At 40.6% G+C, this 26020-nt stretch overlaps 3 protein-coding genes across 3 annotated transcripts in view; 2 read left to right on the forward strand and 1 right to left on the reverse strand.

The window, feature by feature from the left end:
• The window catches only part of LOC127859941 (KAT8 regulatory NSL complex subunit 1-like), a 29968-nt gene extending 13543 nt beyond the window's left edge, over positions 1–16425 (forward strand). The window contains exons 4-9 of the mRNA XM_052397577.1: positions 4515–4612; positions 8042–8155; positions 8959–9095; positions 9479–9606; positions 10456–10504; positions 12601–16425. Coding sequence (XP_052253537.1) covers positions 4515–4612; positions 8042–8155; positions 8959–9095; positions 9479–9606; positions 10456–10504; positions 12601–13248 — 1174 coding nt within the window. The 3' untranslated portion in view covers positions 13249–16425. The remainder of the gene's footprint in view (positions 1–4514; positions 4613–8041; positions 8156–8958; positions 9096–9478; positions 9607–10455; positions 10505–12600) is intronic.
• LOC127859942 (uncharacterized) overlaps positions 5157–26020 on the forward strand; it is a 75473-nt gene continuing 54609 nt past the window's right edge. Inside the window, exon 1 of the mRNA XM_052397580.1 lies at positions 5157–5181. The gene's annotated coding sequence lies outside the window, so the exon portion shown is untranslated. The remainder of the gene's footprint in view (positions 5182–26020) is intronic.
• Positions 18464–23555, reverse strand: LOC127859627 (uncharacterized). Its single transcript, XM_052397131.1, has 5 exons — positions 23536–23555; positions 22440–22958; positions 21568–21703; positions 18887–19135; positions 18464–18583 (listed from the first exon to the last, which is right to left on the reverse strand). Exons 1-5 carry the CDS (start codon positions 23553–23555, stop codon positions 18464–18466), a joined length of 1044 nt encoding a protein of 347 aa, XP_052253091.1.

Here is a 26020-nt window from a genome sequence, read left to right on the forward strand (position 1 = left end):
AACAGTCGTCAGTGTTGTTTGTTAATCTAATTAAGACTAAGTGTTCGAAATTCGCACTAGCCCGATAGCCCGGGGCTAGTTGATTTCGTTTTGGGCTACTGAATTTCCTTAGGTACTAGCCCGATCAGGCTAGTGACTTTTGCAACTTTGGAAAATTAAAAATACTCAAAAATATTATTTTTATCCATCTTTTGAACCATTTCTAGTGTTAATTTAGCGTCATATCGCGTTTCCTCACATTTCCGATCATGTTGACAAGACGATAGTTTGAATGACGATTTTTGTTGGACAAAGTTCGTTTAAAATGCGGATCTACCCAGTTTCTTCAATTTGCGGTACTTTGCAAAAACCGTACAAGTCTACGAATATTGTAGATGTCCGCCATCTTGAATTTTTAATTATCTGTTGGCGAATTATAGCATTTTAATATCATATTTTAAAAGAATATATCAACCAAATTATATATTGATGGCGTATTTGGTAGGTCACGTTTGACTGGTTTTCATTTTTGGCAGTCAAACGATATGCATATACAAAAGACGTATCTCGATATGTTTTCGGACAGTCGTTTTCGGAAACAATATTATCCGTCGATTTTAATTTATTTTCGATGTTCTTGATGAAAAAAAAGAATGATGAATACACATGCGGTGTTACGGATGGTCTGGTTGATAATTTTTTGCATTGTACTCACCAGAATTGGACATAGAAAGACTATAAAAAAGAACAATAAGCTAGGGGGATTGGACTTTGTCCTCTATTCTCTTTATCCTACGGCATCAGACTCTCGGCTTAATTTTTCGGATTTAAAATTTGGGACAATTGACACTTAAACATAATTTAAAGACAGGATATAAACCTTTGCATCTTTACTGCATATTCTAGGTATTGATTGAAGAGTACCTGCATACATAAATATTAGAATCGTATTGAGTCATTGAAATATAATAACATTTCCAGTAAATTGGGATGAACTGTTATTTGCAATCCTTATCAATTACTGCAATAAACACTATCCAGAACTATCCAAAATATAAACTTCTTTTAAAAACATGTGATAAACAGTTCGGGCTACTAAACTTTGGTTCGGGCTAGTGAAAAATTCCATCTGTAGCCCAAACGGGCTAGTGGTTTCAAAAGTGAAATTCGCACACTGATTAAGACTGGTCTTTTTTTAAGGACATTCCTAACTGGAAACTCAAAAAGTGAACAACAACAGTTCTCAATGTTTTTATGCCCCCATTTCGAAGAAAAGGGGGTATATAGTTTTCGCACTGTCCGTCGGTCGGTCGGTCAGTCGGTCGGTCACACTTCGTGTCCGCTCTCTAATTCAAATAGTTTTCATCCGATCTTTACAAAACTTGGTCAGAAGTTGTATCCAGACAATATCTAGGTCAAGTTCGAATATGGGTCATGCCGGGTCAAAAACTAGGTCACGGGGTCACTTAGTGCATTTCAATGATTAAGCATGGTGTCCGCTCTCTAATTGAAGTAGTTTTCATCTGATCTTTACTGACCTTGGTCAGAAGTTGTAGCAAGACAATATCTAGGTCAAGTTCGAATATGGGTCATGCCGGGTCAAAAACTAGGTCACTGGGTCACTTAGTGCATTTCAAGGATTTAGCATGGTGTCCGCTCTCTAATTAAAGTAGTTTTCATCTGATCTTTACTAAACTTGGTAAGAAGTTGTATTAAGACAATATCTAGGTCAAGTTCGAATATAGGTCATGCCGGGTCAAAAACTAGGTCACGGGGTCACGTAGTGCATTTCAAGGATTAAGCATGTTGTCCGCTCTCTAGTTGGCTTTCTGATTTATTTTGATATTCTAAGACATTTTTATGCCCCCAAAGGAGGGCATATAGTGATCGGACGGTCCGTTCGTCTGTCCGTCCGTCTGTCCGTCCGTCTGTCCATCACACTTCGCGTTTAGATTTCGAAAAATGCTCATAACTTCTATGTCGCTTCAGATAGCAATTTCATATTTGGCATGCATCTGTATATGGACAAGGCCTTTCCATACGCACACAAATTTTGACCCCTGTGACCTTGACCTTGAACTTAGGGTCCGTGTTTAGGTTCGAAATCTGCGTTTAGGATTTGAAAAAAACCTAATAACTTCTACCAAGCGTTTACACAGTTAAACTTTTATGTAGTGACAAAGTTACAGTTGGGGGCATCCGTGTCCTGTGGACACATTTCTTGTTGTTTTATCTAATAAAAACTGGTCTTTTTACATGTATAAGGACATTTCTAATAACAATTGAGAAGTTCCAAAAAAGCACTATACATGTATGTTGTACAAAAGTAGATAAATCACAATAAAACAATAATTACAAATATTGTTTGTCTATTCTCTTCAATATATCCGAATCATTCCAAAACTACCAAACATAATCCCAGTTTGCAACTTCTATATGTGTCAAGACTATTACCATTATTCTCAAGATGTATTAATTTTGTTATGCCCCCCTTCGAAGAAGAGGGGTATATTGCTTTGCACATGTCGGTTGGTCGGTCGGTCTGTCGGTCCGTCCACCAGGTGGTCCCGGATGATAACTCAAGAATGCTTAGGCGATCATGAAACTCCATAGGTACATTGATCATGACTCGCATATGACCCCTATTGATTTTGAGGTCACTAGGTCAAAGGTCAAGGTCACTGTGACCCGAAATAGTAAAATGGTTTCCGGATGATAATTCAAGAACGCTTATGCCTAGGATCATGAAACTTGATAGGTACATTGATCATGACTCGCAGATGACCCCTATTGATTTTCAGGTCACTAGGTCAAAGGTCAAGGTCACGGTGACCCGAAATAGTAAAATGGTTTCCGGATGATAACTCAGGAACACTTATGCCTAGGATCATGAAACTTGATAGGTACATTGATCATGACTCGCAGATGACCCCTATTGATTTTCAGGTCACTAGGTTAAAGGTAAAGGTCACAGTGACCCGAAATAGTAAAATTGTTTCAGGATGATAACTCAAGAACTCTTATGCCTAGGATCATGAAACTTGATAGGTAGTTAGATCATGACTGGCAGATGACCCCTATTGATTTTGAGGTCACTAAGTCAAAGGTCAAGGTCACGGTGACCCGAAATAGTAAAATGGTTTCCGGATGATAACTCAAGAACGCTCATGCCTAGGATCATGAAACTTCATAGGTACATTGATCATGACTGGCAGATGACCCCTATTGATTTTCAGGTCAAAGGTCAAGGTCACAGTGACCCGAAATAGTAAAATGGTTTCCAGATGATAATTCAAGAACGCTTATGCCTAGGATCATGAAACTTGATAGGTACATTGATCATGACTGGCAGATGACCCCTATTGATTTTCAGGTCACTTGGTCAAAGGTAAAGGTCACGGTGACCCGAAATAGTAAATGGTTCCCGAATGATAACTCAAGAACGCTTATGCCTAGGATCATGAAACTTGATAGGTACATTGATCATGACTCGCAGATGACCCCTATTGATTTTCAGGTCACTAGGTCAAAGGTCAAGGTCACGGTGACCCGAAACAGTAAAATGGTTTCCGGATGATAACTCAAGAAATCTTATGCCTACATGTAGGATCATGAAACTTGATAGGTAGTTTGATCATGACTGGCAGATGACCCCTATTGATTTTGAGGTCACTAAGTCAAAGGTCAAGGTCACGGTGACCCGGAATAATAAAATGGTTTCCGGATGATAACTCAAGAAGGCTTATGCCTAGGATCATGAAACTTCATAGGTACATTGATCATGACTGGCAGATGACCCCTATTGATTTTCAGGTCAAAGGTCAAGGTCACGGTGACCCGAAATAGTACAATGGTTTCCGGATGATAACTCAAGAATGCTTATGCCTAGGATCATGAAACTTGATAGATGGATTGATCATGACTTGCAGATGACCCCTATTTGATTTTGAGGTCACTAGGTCAAAGGTCAAGGTCATTGTGACCCGAAATAGTAAAATGGTTTCCGGATGATAACTCAAGAATGCTTATGCCTAGGATCATGAAACTTGATAGGTACATTGATCATGACTGGCAGATGACCCCTATTGATTTTCAGGTCACTAGGTCAAAGGTCAAGGTCACAGTGACAAAAAACATATTCACAAAATGGCTGTCACTACAACTGAGAGCCCATATGGGGGGCATGCATTTTTTACAAACAGCCCTTGTTTAATTTGTTTTAATAGTAATTAAATAATTTGTGGATTTTTTATTGGAGAATTCCCAATTTTTGTTGATACCAGATTTGTTCCCAAAAGAGCGAATCAATCACTGGTTAATAACCTAAAGGAATCCCCATTTTTTTTAAATTTATAACTGTATCATTTACAATCTGATTCTATAGTTATGTTCGTTTAAAGGAAATCCAGTTAAGGCATAGTGTTGTCCCTGATTACCTTGTGCAGATCGCACAGGCTAATCTTGGACGACACTGCACACATGCATTAAGCCCTGTTTTCACAGAGCAAGACTCATATCTATGTGTTACTATGTAGGAGGCAGAAGCAGTTGAATGCTCAGATGAAGGACCAGGTGAGGAAGAACAGGAAGAAGTACAACAAGACTGCTGCAGCTGTGCTCCTCTCATCAGCTAGTAAGTCAAGCGGCTCACAGTATATATTGATACACTGATGTTACTACTGTAGCAGGGCTTTTTTTCCTGATTTTGTGAAGCGGCCCTGGCCCCCTCATTTTGTGAAAAATAAGTTGCAAACTTTTCAAAATTGTGAAAAAATGAGTTGCTTAACTACTGAAAATTGTGAAAAAACGAGTCGCGACCTTGTAAAACTGTGAAATTCAGAAATCAATTCATAAGTATAGTAAAAGCATGTTTAACACATATAATGAAAAAATAATGTAATAAAATCATATCTTCCTTGTATGAATAGTATATTCAGGGGTTTCACTGGCCCCAAAAAAGTTGTGCAACTTTATCGCGGTGTGAAAACCGCCAGTTATTCCGACTTTATTAATAAGAACAATAATTTAAAGAACCTTACTACATTAAAGAATGATGGTATTGGCTGTATTTTTTTATTACTTTTAGAAGTATGTTAATAAACTTAATTAATACATAAATAACAACAAGTACCTTCATACGTCTTATTAAGCTTTATTTTTATGCCCCCCTTCGAAGAAGAGGGGGTATATTGCTTTGCTCATGTCGGTCGGTCGGTCTGTCGGTCGGTCTGTCCGTCCACCAGGTGGTTGTCAGACGATAACTCAAGAACGCTTAGGCCTAGGATCATGAAACTTCATAGGTACATTGATCATGACTCACAGATGACCCCTATTGATTTTGAGGTCACTAGGTCAAAGGTCAAGGTCACTGTGACCCGAAATAGTAAAATGGTTTCCTGATGATAATTCAAGAACGCTTATGCCTAGGATCATGAAACTTCATAGGTAGATTGATCATGACTAGCAGATGACCCCTATTGATTTTCAGGTCACTAGGTCAAAGGTCAAGGTCACGGTGACCCTAAATAGTAAAATGGTTTCCGGATGATAATTCAAGAACCCTTATGCCTAGCATCATGAAACTTGATAGGTAGATTGATCATGACTGGCAGATGACCCCTATTGATTTTCAGGTCACTAGGTCAAAGGTCAAGGTCACAGTGACCCGAAATAGTAAAATGGTTTCCTGATGATAACTCAGGAAAGCTTATGGCTAGGATCATGAAACTTCATAGGTACATTGATCATGACTGGCAGATGACCCCTATTGATTTTCAGGTCACTAGGTCAAAGGTCAAGGTCACAGTGACAAAAAACATATTTACAAAATGGCTGTCACTACAACTTAGAGCCCATATGGGGGGCATGCATGTTTTACAAACAGCCCTTGTTATATAAATAACTTGTTTTCACTTGATAAACCAGATAACCAACATAATATAATAATGTTAACAATACTGTCAATTAATGAACATTTTTCACATCTATTTCTTGACTGAAAGGCACAGGATAATTGCAACCATTCATTCTTGTAGTCTGAAATAACACAACACATTTTTTTTACAAACTATCAACAACAAATCAACACATAAATATCACTATATTTATATGTCTGAATTTTAACATATCAGAAATATAGTACAACGAGTGAAAGAACTACTTTTGATTTCAGAAATAGATCGTTACCAGAACATTATAATACTGAAACTGTTAAACATGTTCATGTGAATGGATCACAGTTATACTTCATTTGAACCAATATTTACAATAATTGCAAACGAATAAGATATAGAATAACAAGTCTCGCTCTCGGTTACCAATGGCAATTCTTCATTTGCATAAAAAAATCAGATTATTTTCCTCATAATTTAATCCATGTCTGTTTTAATTGTGCATTTTAAAACACTTACCCTTCTGTAGAAGCTTCGGCTTTTTTATGGTTATCCTGAATTTCAATAAATCTGGACTATTTGGTGTGTTTTTTTATCTTTTTTGCATAGTACTGCGGGTTGCACGACACTACTTTGTTTGGATAATGGTGAGGTTGATCGGCCGCGCGTAAACTAATATGCACCGTTTTCAAAATGTTAATCGATTCACGTTTGTAATCGATTGAAACAACGACGTCATTTGAACGATTAGTATACAAAAATTGAGAAATCGAAATGAGAAACGGTGTTACGAAACTTAATTTTAAATTGTGAAATGTCCGTTTTTGACAGTTTTGAGCACAAAATGTCAGTTTTTTTTTGTAAAAAATTGCAGCTGTATTAGATTAATTGTCCGTGTCCATGTCAAAATGTCTGTCCACGGCCAGTCTCAAAGAAGGAAAAAAAGCCCTGCTACTACTTCAGGGGTAGAAATGAGCGGTTGAACGTTCGTGGACAGTGTTTTAAAAAATGAAGCTTGGAACAGTTTTCCCCCAGTGAAACTGTTAAAAAAACAACTTATCATGAAGATTCAGGTTCATAAAATAAATTGAGTCATAACGGTTCTTTAATAATATGATTTTATTTTGTTAAAAAATACCTATAAGATAAAAATGACATGTATTTTGTTCTGTAGACCTATTAGAGAAAGTTACCCAGGGCAACATACTGTCAAAAGATAGTTTATATCCCTGTTGTTTGTGCAGCGATTTTTAAGCAAGAACCCGTAAAATGCACTTTCCCAATTGAGAAAAAATTACAAAATTCACAGTCTGAAAATTCCCCAAATAAAGGAAATTTGTGTCAATTGGTTCCAAAAGTGCATTGTCTGCAAGTAGATAAATACAATTAGCAATGAAACTGAATATTTGAAGCAAAAAGACATCTAAAATAGTATTTAAATTGATTTTTTCAAATAAGTACCAAGCAAGCAAAGAGACCTGTAATTCCCAATCTGAAGATTTCACTACGAAAATTTTCCCGATTTCAAGTTTTTGTACGGGAATTTTATCCCTATAATCATTGGTGCGGTACCAGTACTTTCTTCAATTGGACAAAAAAATCCCTGTTGTGTATTACTTTAGCCTTCAGCAAGTAACAGCTAAAGTTACTTTTTATACAACTATTTAAAGGAATGGAAATGGGGGTACTGCCCAGCATGGACATTTGCCCTTGTCCTTTTGTGTGTAACATGTGTCTCATAATGCATAATATCTACAATCATAATTTATCTATAACAAAGGTAATTCTCATAAGATTTCTTGTAGTAAACGATAAAAAAATGTAAGTCTACAAATTTTTCGTAAATTCATATTGACCTTTATTTCATGTTTGGTAAACCCATCTTTTTGTTAACACATAACATGTAGATGACGAGTGCTCTGAGAAAACAGGGCTTAATGCACTAGCGTAAAGTGTTGTCCCAGATAGGCCTGTGCAGTCCGCAATAGGTTTAATAGGGACGACACTTTCTGCTTTTTCATTCAAAGGAAATCTTATCGAAAATCAAGTGAAGGGCGGAAAGAGTCGTCCCTGATTGACCTTTGCGGACTGCTGAGGCTAATCTGGGATGACACTTTACGCTATGTATTAAGCCCATTTTCTCAAAGCGAGGCTCACATATTTTCTCACAGAGCTACGCAGCAAGTACGAAGGCAAGTCCCCCAGCAAGATGGCTAAGAAGATCACTGGTGAGTCACTGCTTCGACGCACCGAGATCAAGAAACGCAAGGCACAAATGGCTGCAGGTAGGCAGGAATGGCACACTGGTACTTGAGCTCTAGGAAAACTGGGCTTAATGCATAAACAGTTTCCCAGAGTAGTTAAATGCTTTTCTCCGGAGGAACATTGCAAAGTAAATTCAAAAAGGGAATTTTAACATGTGGTTGATTTATGAAAGTGCAAAAATACTGTGAATAGGCAAAAACTGAAATTGGGTTACAATTTGTGAAAGCAAAAATTACCGGACAGTAAGTCAGACGATCTGGCATTTCACCGTTGGCGTGTTCAATTTTTCGTCACATATGTCCATGTCTGCTTATGCATTAGGTCCAGTTTTCCTAGAGGGCTGCTTGTTAATCTATATGTTACTTTTTTTAGTCACATAAAGTCACCACTTTTGGGCATGCGTTCAGGGGCCTTTTGATTGGAAAACATTGTGTCTTTTTGAAAAAAAAGAGGAATTTAGTTGTGTTGTTTTGCCAGCAAATACTTAAACATTGAGAATAAATGTGATTTAAATATTACATGATCTAAGCTTTCAATTCACAGAGCTGAATGAGAGCTCAACTAAATATTGAAATTTATAAAACAAAATGTTTAAAAAAAAATTGTATTTTTGGGACATTTACAATTAGCAATTTATGGCAGTCATTTGGAAAAAACACTTTTTTGAAATTATGAATGGAGCCCAACTTGGGCTCAAAATTTGACACAACAAAAACACTGATCGGGGATTGTCTGACTTGTAAAAATTATTAATTGAAACTATTTTGTCTGGTTTAATTTGTGGTAAATATAATTCATTGAAGCTATTCTGTACCTGTTTCAGCCTCTCTTCGGAAGACGTCCTATGTCCATGGTGACACAGATATGGAGAGTGTGGGATCACTGGGGCAGGCCATGTCTCCCTCCCCACAGAACAAGGACGGCTCTTTGTCATTCAGTGCATCGTCATCATCACTGAAGGTATGACAGCACAGGGTAAAAGAAATCATAGTGAATCTTGCTCCATAGAAATAGTGTTGAAGCCTGTGCATAAAGTGTCATCTCAGCCTGTGCATTCCTAAAAAGCTTATCTGGTGTGACACTTTCCGCCTAGACTTTATTTTATTTTGGCAGGTCCTTTTATCCTTTCAAGTTAAAAGGCTTGTTCACTTTAATCTAACAAGCACATTCATTGCATCCCCCCAAAGAATCAATTAAACTACATAATTGTGTTAGGCAAACTATTTTTAGCGTTTCAATTGGACAGTTTTAATGCAACTTTTAAGAGCTTCCTTATTCTAGTCATGTTTACTTCAGCTGTTTATTTCCATTCATGTATCTATTGTTTTCTTATGTTGCCACAGGACATGAAGGAAGCCAGAAAGAAGCGCTTTGAGAATGCCTACGACATCAACAACATTGTGATTCCCTATAGTATGGCTGCATCTACTCGGGTGGAGAAACTGCAGTACAAGGAGATACAGACACCAAAGTATGTGGCCCTGATTTGTTCAGTCTTGTTGTAGGATCCTCATTATGGCAAATATAGGCTTTACATATGTGAGTAAATTGTCTTCCTAGATTAGCCTGTGGAGTTTGCACAGGCTAATTAGGAATGACTTTTTGTGTAAACTGGATTTTTTTGTAGAAGAGACTTCTTTTAAAAAATCCATTCGTGCGGAAAGTGTCATCCCTGATAAGCCTCTGTGGACAGAATAATCTGGAGTGACACTTATGAACATGCAATATGCCCCGTTTTCCCATAATGATGGTCCTGGTTTAAGGTTTAAAAGCACATTAAGGCTTGGAGGTTTTATAAATTACATGTCAGTTTTTTTGCCGAGGTATTGTCATAACCAGCTTGTCGTCCGACGTCTGGGCTGTGCTAAAACCTTTACATTGGCTCTAAAATCAAAGTGCTTTCACCTACAACTTTGAAACTTCATATGTAGATGCACCTTGACACGCCACACCCTTTTTGGGGTCACGAGGTCAAGGTCACTGTGACCTCTTAAAAAAAAAAGATTCTGACAAGCTTTTATTTATTCAAAACTGCACCTGCAGCCGAGCATTGGCACCCGTTATGCGGTGCTCTTGTTTTCTTTTGAATTCTTTGCAAAAAATGTTGATATAAACTTTTACTTTGCATGCAAAAAAAAGGCAAATTTGCTAAGCCGAATTACTACAAACCATATTTAACCATGTTTTATGCGCAGCGATGCATAACACTATACCAAATTTTAAATGTTGGCATGGAAGAAACAAGTTTTAATATGATGTTTATTTTTACCATATTGGAAAATAAGCGCATGTGTAAACAATAATTAAATTGTGTTTGAAGGTGGCGTGAGGTAGATGGGCTCGAGGAGACTGATCTGGAGACCTCAGAGGTAAGTAGCACACTCATACACTGGACCATGGCCCAGTATCAAGAACATTCTCTTTTTTTTGCTCAACTCCGCTGTGATTTAACTTGTCTGTCTGATCACAAAAATCTGAAATCTCAAATATATAAAAATATGCACATATTTCTCTTTGAACTTGGTGTTGAATCTGACTCGAAACTAAAAACAGGTTTTTATGAACACCAAATTGAGCATAATGAGAATAATAATAAGTCATCTCAAAAATTGAAAATAGGTCAAAATGTGAATTAGAATATTGACTTAATTATGTTCTTAATACTAAACATAGGTCTCAGCCAATCGTCCCCCACTATAGTAGTGGGGGACATATTGTTTTTGCCCTGTCTGTCTGTTGGTCTGTCTGTCTGTTTGCGCCAACTTTAACATTTTGCAATAACTTTTGCTATATTGAAGATAGCAACTTCATATTTGGCATGCATGTGTATCTTATGAAGCTGCACATTTTGAGTGGTGAAAGGTCAAGGTCATCCTTCAAGGTCAGAGGTCAAATATATATGGCCAAAATCGCTCATTTTATGAATACTTTTGCAATATTGAAGATAGCAACTTGATATTTGGCATGCATGTGTATCTCATGGAGCTGCACATTTTGAGTGGTGAAAGGTGAAGGTCAAGGTCATCCTTCAAGGTCAGAGGTCAAATTTATGTGGCCCAAATCGCTTATTTTATGAATACTTTTGCAATATTGAAGATAGCAACTTGATATTTGGCATGCACATGCATCTCATGGAGCTGCACATTTTGAGTGGTGAAATGTCAAGGTCAAGGTCATCCTTCAAGGTCAGAGGTCAAATATATGTGGCCCAAATCGCTTATTTTATGAATACTTTTGCAATATTGAATATAGCAACTTGGTATTTGGCATGCATGTGTATCTCATGGAGCTGCACATTTTGAGTGGTGAAAGGTCAAGGTCAAGGTCATCCTTCACAAGTTCAAGGTCATCCTTCAAAGTCAAACGTCATATAGGGGGACATTGTGTTTCACAAACACATCTTGTTAAAATGAAAGTAATGACTTTAATAATGTAAATGGTGTTACTTGTTTCGTATTGCAGATATTTTTGTTAGGGATATGTGGAAAGAGTTCATATATGGCTTGGCAGGCATAAACAAATTCTTTTTGTCAACTGGTTTCCTCCTTTTCACAGGAAATGTTCATCATAACATTTGTTCAACTTGGTCAGATCTGTTTAAACAGACTTAAAGTGGGGGATGGGGGTTTTAGTGTGTTTTTTTTCCAAATAATTACTTTTAACCTATTTATTTAAGCTCGGTTGCATAGAAAGCCCAAGGCTTATGCAAATGCTCTCGAATCCCTTTCTTAGGCCTAGAACCAGTACTTGGTGTCTTTGGGAGAGATCTAAAGAACGCTCCCGGTCGCTAGGCCGACACCATATCCATTACACCATGTCGACCTTTTCAAATTATTCATTGTCCTGTGTAAGGTTGTGTACCCATATAGTACTAATATCTGGCTTGGGATTGATCATAGGGTGCGTAAAGGTCAAGATTATGTGTACTTAAATAGAAATAAGGCTTCTGATGAATTACTTGAAAACAAAACTACTATCAGTTTATACCATTACAAAGATAAATTCTATTGAAACATTGCTGTCATTTGAGGTTACTGGGTTAAAGGTCAACATTAGTGAACATGTTTTCCCTCAATAATGCTGACATTGTGTGGTTGTAATGAAATATTTGTATTTCCTTACCTTATATAGACAGTCCTCCAAGCAGGATTTGAAAAGGGTAGGGTGCTCTTTTGTCAAGAGGCCACTTTTATATTTCATAATGCATGCATTTTTATATGAAATATTGTTTATTTTATTACTAAAACTAGTTTCTTAATGTCAATTCTGATTATTTATTGGAACTTTTAATACGATTTGCTGTACAAAAATGTAATAGGGGTCATAGGGGGCAGGGTGGGACAATAGGACGGGCAGTTTTTGCAACATTCTGTTTAGATTTGAGCACTGCTAGTTTTATTAAAATTCTATATGGGATGGGTGAAAGCTATTCTGTATTCATTACAATATTTTTTGACATCTACAGGCTGAGGACGTAACAGACGAAGCATTTACTGTCCGGCACGATGTCCCCGAGGCAGAGGAGCGTAAACGTTTCCGTAACTTCATCACGTACCCACCAGTCCGACGCAGTCGCACGTCACGCGAGAGCGAAAGCAACAATACAGAGAACTTTGCCGTGGACTGCCCACTCGGGGAGTCCTTTTCCAGTATGGACTTGCAGGCTGCAGGATTCTCGTTCTCTGGACTGAAGGAAGACGGCAGGAGGAGGAGTGGGTCCACGTCAAGGCGGGGCAGCTTTATGGAGGAGTTTGGGGTGGGGTTAGGTGGCCAGGAATACTTGTTTGACAGTTGGCGATCAGAGCCGTTTCCGGAGAGAATTTTTCCGCTGGATGAGACGATGTACGAGAAAATGAAGCAGGAACAGTTGACGGCAAGCCGGACAAAGAACAAATACCGCAGGCGACGGACCGTGAAATTGCAGGACGACCCGGCGATGGAGTTTGTAAGTCCTGAAGTGGAAGCGACTGAGGATTTACCATATGTTGATGTGGCCTCACCGGGGTACTCTGGTTCAACTGATTCCAATATGGAGGATTTCAATGATCCAGAGTGGAATGAGGGTCAAGGGGAGAGGAGATCATCTTTGAGCACGAAGCATTCCAAACGATGAAACATGCTAATGTTTAATGGTTGACGTGATGATGCATGATGGGACCGGAGTGACGAGTGTTAGTACCCGATTGGAAAGAATCCCAGGTTGTGTTGCATGATGTTGTCAAGGTTTTGTAGTTTGAGCCATTGTACACATAGGATGTTAATGAATGAATATAGTCGTTATCTGGGAACACTGGGTTTAATGCATGTGGCGAAAGTGTCCTCCCTGATTGGCCAGTGCGGACTGCACAGGCTAAAGAGAGAAGACACTTAATGCACGTGCATGAAGCTTTCCCACAATGCGTCTCGATCTGAGGTTGGAGGATGGCTTTGCAGTTTTATGCGTTATACATACGTCTTGTAAGGGAATGAATCGTTTCTTTCCTGAACTGTCCGGAGTTGTTTATGTGTTGCGGTCAAAATATGTTGAAAGCCCGAGCAAAATAGTTACTAGTATGTTACATTTAATTCATTGTTAAAAACCATGCTGTGATCTTGAAGTTAGACCAATGTTGTTTTTTTTATAAGTCCAATTATGTGATAGATCGAATGAATGCAAACAGAAGTTGAATTGGCGATTGCCATTCCAGTTGTTCTTTTGTGAATCAAATATATTTTTAATTGAATTGCTGGTTAAAATTATTTAAGGACTTTACAAAAAAAATGTGTTGCCGAATTTCATAATGTCAAGTTGACAGTATAAATATTTTACATAAACTGATTGGGCTATGATGTTTAATAGTTGCCTGAAACAGTTTCATCCCAACAACGTGTAATATATGAGTTTTACCTTTATTTTCACTTACAAATCCAGGAAATAAACACATACAACTTGCGCCGATGTTTATTTCAGAATCATGAAGTTAAAACTTTGGAAGTACATTCTTGTATTACTTGATGTATATAGTTGTTAAATGTGTAATATATGTATATATAGATTATTTTTAATGTGTCAAATATTGTTGACAATTTGTGTTTCTTCTCAACGTTTTGTACGTAATTTTTAATTGTCAATCATTGAAAAAAATATAAAAAGAACATCTGTTCATATGTACATGATGCTATGTAGTTCTGGTCTGTGTAACTTTGTTGTTAAATATAATTATGAAAAAACAAACAATCACCATTTTTAAAGATCCCTTGTTTGATTGAAGTTAATTAAGAGCCTGTGTCATTCCAGTGATAGTCTTGCTTATATCATTGGTCATGCATTGAAAAAACTTCTATGTTTGGGAAAAAACAGATATGACCCGTCATGTGAAAATGGGTCTTAGGCCACATATGTTCGACGTCGTACCAAACCAGCCTGTGCATACACTTTTATGGTGGATATGGTAGCTCCTGACAAGACTGCATGTATTTGAAAGAACAAATTGTAGTCCTACTATATTTTCAGAGTTCATTGAAGTTTGAACATTACATGCAGAAGAAATCCATTCTACAACATTCCAGATATTATTGGTTTATAAATAAGAGTACTCTGTGTGTGGTTAGATTGATATTCTCATTTATAATGAACATCTTGTGAAAATGGAAGCTTAAATTAATAGATGGAGTTTTTATGCCATGCCGTGCTTTGAATTTCTTTTAATAATGAATGAAAAGATCTTTTTGACCAATTGCACTCGCCAATTCAAATCCATTTTAAACAACCATGTAGCATGTACATGAAGTTGGTGTAAATGCAGCCTTAAGTTTTCATAATTTGTATGCATTTTCCTTTTGGTTGTAGCCTTTACTTTACTGTATGAACCGGTTTCTGGGAAATCCGGGCTTAATGAAAGTGCGTTAAGTGTCATCTCAAATCAGCCTGTCCAGTCTGCAGAGGCAAATCAGGGATGACATCTTCTACTTTAATACATTTTTTTCTCTTCAGAGGATAAATACAGTGAAGACAGAAAGTGTCATACCTGATTAGGCTGTGCGTACTGCACATGTATCTCGAACATCACTATGCTCATTTAATAAGCCCCGTATTCCCAGAGAGAGGTTGACTTGTGTTCTCTAGTGTTGTAATAATTATTCTCTGTGAACAAACAAGAAAACAAGTGCTATTATTACACATTATACTTACTTTTATTAACCATAATATTGTTTACTGTTAAATGTCTTTAAAAAAAAAGAAGTATTGCATATTTTTGTTGCATATTCTGTTAATTACATATATAATTTTTGATTAACATTTTAAGTGTATTTTCTGTAATATGTTTGCTGAGGCATTTATATTCAAAGCCCAGAACATTTGATGTGGATTTTTAGATGAAACCATTAAAAAAAAATTTGAGAATAGATACTGTATACATTTTAAAACATATTGATGTTTAATGAAGCTACCACAATCAAAATGCCTTTGCTTTTGCTTAGTTACAACTTACAAGTCTTTTTTAAAGACTAATTCACGTTTATCTCATGTTATCAATATATCATTCCAACATTTAGTATTCTAGAATAATGTTATTTCTAAATTCTGTGCTTAGATTTAATAGATGGAATAACAAAACGACTAACTGGCAGAATTTCATTTGGTCAAATGGGCTTCAATTTTTGTTTCGAAGTTTTCTTTTTGTCTATATACTTGTTAGTTTTAATTGTTGAATATATAAATTACCAATCATGTTTAAGTCCCTGTAATCCTGTGTTACAGAATTTCTGTAATTATGCCATAGCATTCTTCATAAAGGGGTGGCGAAACAAAATGTCCATATTGTTCAGCTTGTATCATAGTTTTTTCAGACAAATTTGTACAAGAAATTACCACTTATACAACATATGCAAGAAATTACCACTTTCACTACCTATGATGCGCGTCTTGTGAAAAACAACAAATGCATGTGCAGGAAATTTCGTCCCAGATGGGACTGTGCAGTCTGCCTCGGCTAATCAGGGAGGACACTTTCTGCTTTTATGGAAATGTCAGTTTAACGGAAGTCTCTTCTAAACGAAATTCCAGTGAAGGCGGAAAGTATCCTCACTGATTAGCCTGTGCAGACTGTACAGGCTCATCTGGGATGGCATTTAACACACATGCATCACGCAGTTTCCAAGAACGAGGCGCTAGTTGTTGCAGACACTGTTAGGAAATATGGACAAACAAGCTGAACAGTGTCAACTTTTGCTAAAGCCGCTCATTTGTTATGAAATAATCTCTGAAACTATATTCTATTATACAGTGCAATTAAATGCTGAAAATAAGTTCCAAGCACTTGTTGTGTATCACCCAAGGTTTCAGACTCCGCCAAACCTGTCAGACAGTCGGAAGAATAAGATAACAAGTTCAAGTCTGACGAATATTTAGGTGCTTTCATACACAATATCTGATGAGATATTTGAACAGTAAACACATGCACATGTGATGCACCAAATGTCTCACGTCATTCAAACATAATAACCACATTTAAAGGCGGTGGGAAACGTTATTAGCTCGGCTGTTTTCGGAGAAAACCCGAGGTAATAGCCAGCTCGTCCTGTCCGCCGTCCGTGTCAAGGTTTGTTAAGGTTTTTAACATTGGCTCTAAAATCAAAGTCCGTCCACCTTCAACTTTGAAACTTCACATGTAGATGCACTTTGGTGAGTTCTACACGCCACACCCATTATTAGGTCAAAGGTCAAGGTCAATGACCTCTAAAAATAAATTCTGACAAGCTTACGCAGCCGAGCGTGGCACCCGTTATGCGATGCTCTTGTTTTTAAAGAAGTGATTTTTACGCAGCGTTTATAAAAAGACCCTTGTTTCCCCACACATATTTGGTCTGATGCACTCATAAAAAAATTCGTGTGAAAATAAATGTGGCCTGCCCAGTCTTGTCAGGAGCTACCCTGTCCGCAAATTAGAGCACGTGTTTTTCGAAGGTTGAGGTATTTCCGTGCCTGAGGCTGCATGATGTCAGGACCCCTAGTCTTGTATGTTGATAAGACTCGTAAGTTCGGGCGAATTATAGCTGCACTATCCAGCTATTTTGTTATTTTCCGTACAAGATATTCAAATTGGTGTTTTCTTGTTCTGTGAAGGAAACGCGAAGTATCAGGGGTAAACCAAACCTGTCCGGGTTGGCGACTACTAACAGCTGTCGTGCGCCGGAGCGGGGATTGAACCGGGTCGTATAGGTGAGAAGCGCGTGTATCATCCACAACGCTACGGTCACCAATCAAACCACGAAAACGTATGTGACTTTAGCAGGAGGTATCAGCGCATCTATACCATGATCTCGACATCAAGATAAAGCATAAAGCTGCGGTTAGTTCAAAAGGGCATAAATTAAATATTTTGTTAGAAATGCTAATATATGATACAAACATATACATGTACATATAAAAGAAATACATGTATTCCACATGCTGTAATAGGATAGGATGTTTTCTAGCAGCGATAATATAACACATATTGCTTAAACCAACCGATTTACTCCGCATTTTGAACATTATGTACCATCTGCAAAGATATCAGACTAACATTAGAAACCATAAAAGTAGATTAAGACATAAGAAAATATTTGAAGCTAGACTAATTCTTATTAACCATAACCTCTAACAGAAAATGTGCAAGAACCTCTCTAGGATTAACCTTGTTACTCTTGATTCCAATACAGTATCGGCAGAATATGGCCGTGATCTGGGAAAAAGGGGTTTAATGCATGTGCGTAAAGTGTCGTTCCAGATTAGCATATGCAGTCCGCACAGGCTAATCAGGGACGACACTTTTCGTCAAACTTGATTCTTGCTAAGAGACTTTCTTGCAAAGAAAAATATCACAAAAGCGGAAAGTGTCGTCCCTGGGACGCACGTGTATTAAAGCCCCTTTTCACAGAGCAGAGACCATTTACATTTGCAAAACTAGATTCTTAATTACACACACAATTGTTTGTAACACAACTATGGTATTGTATATAACGCACTCAATGATTTTTGTATTCAAACCACAAGCTTTACTTGAAAATTCCGCAAGTCTATAAATCGCTAAACCTGTTTTATTAAGATTGTCATCAAGCTGCACCTTTCTATATATTCTTTGTTCATGATTAAATAAGAAACACATTATAACCCTACATGATTCAATGGCTAAAAAACCTCGTAAAAAGTCTCAAACTAAAAATATTGCCCCCCCCCCCAAAAAAAAAAAAATGCTCATTGATATTTTCATAATTGATTCCCACCGGGCTTGTGTTAAAAGATAGACTCTACAATGGATTTTACCTTGTTGTCAGTCTACAGGCCCGATCCTAAGTAGCTTTCATCACTGCTTGCCCTTGACAATGTTGGTGATCTTGTCAGTGAGGTTCTTAACGTCAGTATTTCGGTCCATTTTGAGGACGCGGCCCTTCTGAATGGTGACCATGAGCCACTCGGGAACCACCTATATATGTGTCTTGTTCTGAGAAAACTGAGCATAATGCATGTTCGTAAAGTGTCGTCCCAGATTAGCCTGTGCAGTCCGCACAGGCTATTCAGGGACGACACTTTCCGCCTAAACTGGATTTTTGCTAAGAAGAGATTTCATTTAAACGAAAAATTCCATACAAGCGGAAAGTGTCGTTCCTGGTTAGCCTGTGCGAACTGCACAGGCTAATCTGGCACGGCACTTTTCGCATATGCATTATGCCCAGTTTTCTCAGAAAAAGACACATATAGATGTACAAAGCTGGATATGCGGCTCCACATCCCCTTGAGCAATGCAGGACTGGTAGCTGTCCAGAACTCGTTGAATAACAGAATCTATCGGTCGAGCTGGCTTCTCCTCGGTTACAAACTTTGACCGGACGATTTTCTTGATGCTATGATCTCTCTTCAACATCACTAGTCGTTTCTCTGCCTTATGATTCCTGGTAAGTGACTTCACGGCCTTTGCAGCGTCTTCTATCTTCCCTAGCAACGATTGTGGAATGCCATTGACAGATGGTTCAAATTTCTATGGAGTTATGGTATTGGTTGGTTTTAGGTCAGGTTTTACTTATCTGCCTCTTCAGCTGTTGACTTTAAGGCGGCCCCGACTTGCACGCGTGTATTCTAGGACGTCCTTTGCTGTCTGCTACATCTGCTCCTGACGTTCGCGGATGCTGGTTTGGATCTGCGCTGAACGCATACGGCATAAAACCAAGTATCACACATCGTAGCTGAGTTGTTAGAACTTTCACTGAACCAAAAAGTATGTATATTGAAAACTGAGTTTTGTTTTTGATGAATTGCACACTACATTTTCATTTTGGATTGCATTTAATGTACTATGAATAATTTTGTTTAAGCAATTCTTTTAAATTTACGGTTGTTATATAATACTTTGACATTCATTCTCACTGAAACAATATTGACTGTTTTCATAAAATATTTTGACATTCAATGTCGATGAAATGATATGGAAGAATTTTATAAAATGAGAAGCGTTTTCGCCATGGATGCACATTGATATCCATCCTATACGAAATAGAAGGTGTAGTGTGTGTGTGTGTGTATGTGTGTGTGTGTGTGTGTGTGTGTGTGTGTGTGTGTGTGTGTGTGTGTGTGTGTGTGTGTGCGTGCGTGCGTGCGTGCGTGCGTGCGTGCGTGCGTGCGTGCGTGCGTGCGTGCGTGCGTGCGTGACTCAGTGACGGCGAAAAGTGTCGTCCCTGATAAGCCTGTGCGGACTGAACATGCTTAACTTGGGATGACACTTTACACACAAGCATTGAGTCCAGCTGTGTAAAATCGCGGCTCATATTCCTACATACGATGTCATTGGGTATTCGTCACTACTGTGACGCGGTACACTTATACATGATACATGTTAATAAAGCCACAATTTTGTTTGTACATATCAACAATTATTTTAAGATATCTAATTGCTACCGTTTCTCACAATGCTTTGAATTGACCGTTCCGAGGCGGTTCTCGCAGTTTTAATCACTTTATGTTTATCATTGGTGTTCTGTTAGAAAAGAATTTGACGTGAATAAGAATTTCTCTCCTTATATAGTTTCTGGAGTTTCATTGGCAACATTGTACACAGAAGTCGCTGGAATTTACTATTAAAAGGGTTGGTCACTGGCGAAAGTGCAACTTTAGCATTGCTTAGAGTTGTTTCCCTTAGTATGCCAAAACTTCGGAAATTTAAAATGAGATTCGCATCTCAAATGTAATATTAGTTCCCTATATGTGTTGATATAAGATGACGGTCTGGTTTCGATGGTCAACAATTTGCTGATGTGCGCGATACAACCGTAGACCAAACTCCGAGCACCAATTGCTCAATCCTTTAATATTGTGATCACTCAACGTCCGTCATCGAGACTTACCAGTGTGTGCGCAATTCCAGTTTATTTGTTTCTTCTGCGCATGAGTCTGCATTATGTGAGGACCCGGAGTGTGTCCCAGCACTCCTACATAATTTGCTAGTAGACTCACTAAAGTTCGGACGAATATTGAAGTATAGCTGCAAATTCCACCTATTCAGATATTAACTTTTGGTGTAGTCTGGTAATGTGATCATGAGTGTGTGTGGGCGGGTGTGTGTGTGGGGGGCGGGTGTGTGTGTGTGGGCGGGTGTGTGTGTGTGGGCGGGTGTGTGTGTGTGTGTGTGGGCGTGTGTGTGTGGGCGGGTGGGTGTGGGTGTGGCGGGTGTGTGTGTGTGGGCGGGTGTGTGTGTGGGGTGTGTGTGTGGGCGGGTGTGTGTGTGGGCGTGTGTGTGTGGGCGTGTGGTGTGTGGGCGGGTGTGTGTGTGGGCGGGTTTGTGGGCTGTTAGTGTGGGGGGTGTGTGTGTGTGGGCGGTAGTGTGTGTGTGTGGGCGGTGTGTGGTGTGGGGGGTGTGTGTGTGGGCGGGTGTGTGTGTGGGGGTGTGTGTGGGGAGGGTTTGTGTGTGGGAGGGTGTGTGTGTGGTGGGGGCGGTGTGTGTGTGTGTGTGGGGTGTGTGTGGGGGAGGGTGTGTGTGTGTGGGGGTGGGGGGTGTGTGTGGTGGTGTGTGTGGGCGGGTGTGTGTGTGGCGTGTGTGTGTGGGCGGGGTGTGTGTGTGTGTGTGTGTGTGGGAGGGTGTGTGTGTGGGAGAATGTGTGTGTGGTGTGGGGAGTGTGTGTGTGGGCGGGTGTGGTGTGTGTGCGTGGGGGGGGTGGTGTGTGTGTGTGGGAGTGTGTGTGTGGGGGTGTGTGGTGTGGGGTGTGTGTGTGGGTGTGTGTGTGTGTGTGGGCGGGTGTGTGTGTGGAGGGTGTGTGTGTGTGTGTGTTGGAGTGTGTGTGTGTGGGTGTGTGTGTGTGTGGGAGGGTGTGTGAGTGTGGGAGTGGTGTGTGTGTGTGGGTGTGGTGTGTGGGGGGTGTGTGTGTGGGCGGGTGGTGTGTGTGTGTGGGAGGGTGTGTGTGTGTGGGGTGTGTGTGGGACGGGTGTGGTGTGTATGGGAGGTGTGTGTGGTGGTGGGCGTGTGTGTGTGTGTGTGTGTGGGCGGTGTGTGTGTGTGGGGCGGGAGTGTGTGGGCGGGCGGATGTGTGTGGGCGGGCGGATGTGTGTGGGCGGGTGTGTGTGTGGGGGGTGTGTGTGTGGGGCGTGTGAGCATGAGTGTGTGTGGGCGGATGTGTGTGTGGGCGGGTGTGTGTGTGTGGGGGTGTGTGTGGGGGCGGGTGTGTGTGTGTGTGGGGGGGGAGGGTGTGTGTTGTGTGTGTGTGTGAGGGTTGTGTGTGCGTGGGGGGTGTGTGTGTGGGCGGGGTGGTGTGTGTGGGGCGTGTGTGTGGGGGGGGGTGTGTGTGGGGGCGGGTGTGTGTGTGTGTGGGGGGGGTGGGTGGGGCGGGTGTGTGGTGTGTGGGCGGGTGTGTGTGGGAGGGGGGTGTGTGTGGGGGGGTGTGTGTGGGCGGGTGGTGTGTGTGTGGGGTGTGTGTGTGGGGGGTGTGTGTGTGTGGGGTGTGTGTGTGGGGGCGGGTGTGTGTGTGTGGGGGGTGTGTGTGTGTGGGCGTGGTGTGTGTGGGGGGGGGCGGGTGTGTGTGTGAGGGCGGGTGTGTGTGTGTGGGCGGGTGTGTGTGGGCTGGCGTGTGTGTGTATGGGAGGGGGGGGGGGCGGGTGTGTGTGTGTGGGAGGGGTGTGTGTGTGGGCGGGTGTGTGTGGTGGGAGGGTGTGTTGTGGGGGGTGTGTGGGGGAGGGTGGTGATATGGGAGTGTGTTGTGTGTGGGAGGGGGTTTGTGTGGGGGGGGGGGGGTGTGTGTGTGTGGGCGGGTGTGTGTGTGTGGGCGGGTGTGTATGTGGGTGTGTGTGTGTGTGGGGGCGTGTGTGTGTGTGGGAGGGTGTGTGTGTGGGAGGGTGTGTATGTGGGGGCGGGTGTGTATGTGGGCGGGTGGTGTATGTGGGGGTGGTGGGTGTGGGCATGTGTGTGGGGTGGGGGGTGTGTGGGTGTGGGCGGGTGTGTATGTGGGGGCGGGTGTTGTGTGTGGGCGGGGTGTGTGTGTGTGGACGGGGTGTGTGTGTGGGAGGTGTGTATGTGGGGGGGGTGTGTATGTGGGAGGGTGTGTATGTGGGAGGGTGTGTGTGTGGTGGGGGGTGTGTGTGGCGGATGTGTGTTTGGGAAGGTGTGTGTGGGGAGGGTGTGTGTGTGTGGGAGGGTGTGGTGTGTGAGGGTGTGTGTGTGTTGGCGGGTGTGTGGGGGAGGGGTGTGTGGTGTGGGGGTGTGTGTGGGAGGGTGTGTGTGTGGGCGGGGGGTGTGTGTGGGAGGGTGTGTGGTGTGGGGCGTGGTGGGCGGGTGTGTGTGTGTGTGGGGGGTGTGTGGGGGGCGGGTGTGTGTGTGTGGGCTGGTGTGTATGGGGGGTGTGTGTGTGTGGGCGGGTGTGTGTGTGGGCGGGTGTGTGTGTGTGGGCGGGTGTGTGTGTGTGGGCGGGTGTGTGTGTGGGCGGGTGTGTGTGTGGGCGGGTGTGTGGGGGGCGGGTGTGTGTGTGTGGGAGGGTGTGTGGGGGGGGGGGGTGTGGTGGGGGGGTGTGTGTGGGGCTGGTGTGTGTGGGCGGGTGTTTATGTGGGCGGGTGTGTGTGTGTGGGCGGATGTGTGTGGGCGGGTGTGTGTGTATGGGCTGGTGTGTGTGGGCGGTGTGTGTGTGTGTGTGTGTGGGCGGGTGTGTGTGGGCGGTGGTGTGTGTGTGGGGTGCGGGGTGTGGGTGTGGGGTGTGTGTGGGCGTGTGTGTGTGGGGCGGGTGTGTGTGGGCGTGTGTGTGTGGGCGTGTGTGTGGGCGGGGTGTGTGGGCGGGTGTGTGTGTGGGGCGGGTGTGTGTGTGTGTGGGGGCGGTGTGTGTGTGGGCGGGTGTGTTTGTGGGCGGGTGTGTGTTGGCGGGTGTGTGTATGGGGGGGGGCGGAAAATACATTTTTTAGGGTATTTACTTACTCGCCTTCATTGTCATTTCGATGTGGCCACAATTTCTTCCACCTTGCAAATGCTTTTGTGTCCTTTTTATTCGGTTCTTTTCCTAAGCGGAAAAGTTGTGCGATATATCCTTTAAGCATTATTAGAAAATGAACGTTTTTAATGGTTTGTGAATGATTTAAACTTTTATGACAATTTAAATTTAACCCATTTTTGCCTAGCGTCTAGAAAAAGGCCTTGGCAAACAGCGAAGACGCAGATGAGATCAGGGTCTCATCAGGGTCTGCGCTGTTTGCGGAACGGAATTTCTGTAAGAAATATTCTAAATATAGAAATAAATAAACTAGACATTCCTAATTTTGGAAATAAATTGATCAAATTAAGAAGGATGGGAGAGTCCACTAGGCATAAATGGGTTAATTGTATATCTATCGGTATATCAAAAGCATAACCTACTCCAAGAGGTCGTCATGGCGAGGTGGATACAATGAGCGTTCCTTAGATATCCTCTCACCAAAGACGCCAATGACTGGTTCTACCCAGGAAAAGAAATCGGGGTAGTTTCAATAAGACTTAGACTTCAGATGCACTCGAGCTCAAATAAATTGTTTTAAACTAGACAAGAACGATTTATAAAAAAAACACACATATCTTTAAAGAAATGTATGCAGCGTGGATTAAAAACGATCGCTACTTACAGTATATCAATATGAGTTAGCACTAATGTCTGGGATTTTTTGTCTAAAGAATTTTTAGCCTAATGATATAGTCATACATTAAAATGAGGACGAACGTAATTTACAATTTTATCGGCGACCCTACTCCGAGAATGTAAACGTCCCACGAAGGCTTGTATTTGCAAAATTACGCTCGGAGATGAAGATGTGGCGTGTCACTTGATTTATCAATCGCCGTGGCAACCACAAAGCTTGAACCATCCAGATATTAATTATAAATTGGTTCAGCCACACGTGTAAATCGGTGTTAGCCGATCGATCAACATCGGTATATGGTCGTTATGCACACCTTGTTTCAACTATTGATTTTAATTTGCACATGAATATTTTATAAGGTAAGTACAGCATCGATGACGACAGTACGATAACGCGATAGTACGATGGCAACAATGCGATGCTACGCTGGCGACAGTACAAAATGATCTCAGCTAATTGTCTCAAATTTACGTCTTTAAATGAAACAAACATTTTTTAAATATATAGGATGCAAACTTTAATCATGATTACATTGAAATGTTTGATGACAGGTTCAATACGATTTTACAGCTTATATTGCTTATCAACTTAGCTTTAGATCTACGTTGTTTGTGTAACGAAATAGAACTGTTTAAACAATTGTGGATGATCAATTAAATTGAAAGATAAAGGTCCAAGTGATCATATAACATTGATAACGTTTGCGTTCGCGATAGTTTAAGCATATTTTGCATCCAAAACGAATTTTTAGCATACTTAAATACAATGAAAATGAAGACAACTATAGTTATGCTTCTTGTGTATGCCGCATGTTTTGTTCATGGTGAGGAGGAACATGAAGGGCTCATAGATCCAGGGGAGTTGTATTTCCGTCAGAAACTGGAATTTGTGAATGCCCTGGGATACGAGCCGTACAGCGTCGTAGATATGAGAGAGGAGGAGGACAAAGGTACATCGGACACAGGTCCCAGGTATTTATCCTACTTGTCTCGACATCATCGGTTGCGTATATATTACTTATACATAGAAGACGAAAGCAGTTCATACTGTTTCTGTGTCTATATAAGTATAACGCACAGCAAAATAGCTCGTCTTTTAACGCGAAAGTGTGTTTTAATAATTCTTTGGACACATTATTTAGACATAAACATGAATTGATCGTTACATGCGTGTATTAATTGTATTGTTTCCTTTTATATTTTTTAACTGTATTACAGAGATCATCTACATTAGGCAGTTGGAACAATTCATTGGTGCCGACGTGTAGCGGGACTTTGCCATATTAAGTGTCTACATTTACCGTGCAATATTTCTGTGCTGCAGTATATACGATTTAATTCCTTTATTTATATGTCAAATTTAAGAAAAAACAAACACATTTTGCACGTGATTTTTACAATCGTTTTTATTATAAAATAATTTATGAAGTTTATAAATAAATATTAAACTATACGGTGTTGTGTAGTTTTATGGTTAAAGTTAATTTTAAATGAAAATCACGATTTTTCGATGGGATTATAACGGTAGTTATTATAATACATATTGTAAACTAGTTGCTTATTAAATTATGTCGTTAAGGTCATTTTTTAGGCAAAATAGATTCAGTTAATCTATACAGTGTCACTTCTAAAATGTGCTTAATGCTCGGTTCACTTCTCCCTTTTCCCGTGCATTCTATGTTCAAAGTCGATCTCGTGCATCGAATTATAGAACCTGTTATTCGTTGCTTTATTTTATGAGTTGACATCTTTTATTTATGAACAATATGTGTCTTGTTCTGAGAAAACTG

Source organism: Dreissena polymorpha, chromosome 15, assembly GCF_020536995.1.
Source record: "Dreissena polymorpha isolate Duluth1 chromosome 15, UMN_Dpol_1.0, whole genome shotgun sequence".
NCBI classification, from domain to species: Eukaryota; Metazoa; Mollusca; class Bivalvia; order Myida; family Dreissenidae; genus Dreissena; species Dreissena polymorpha.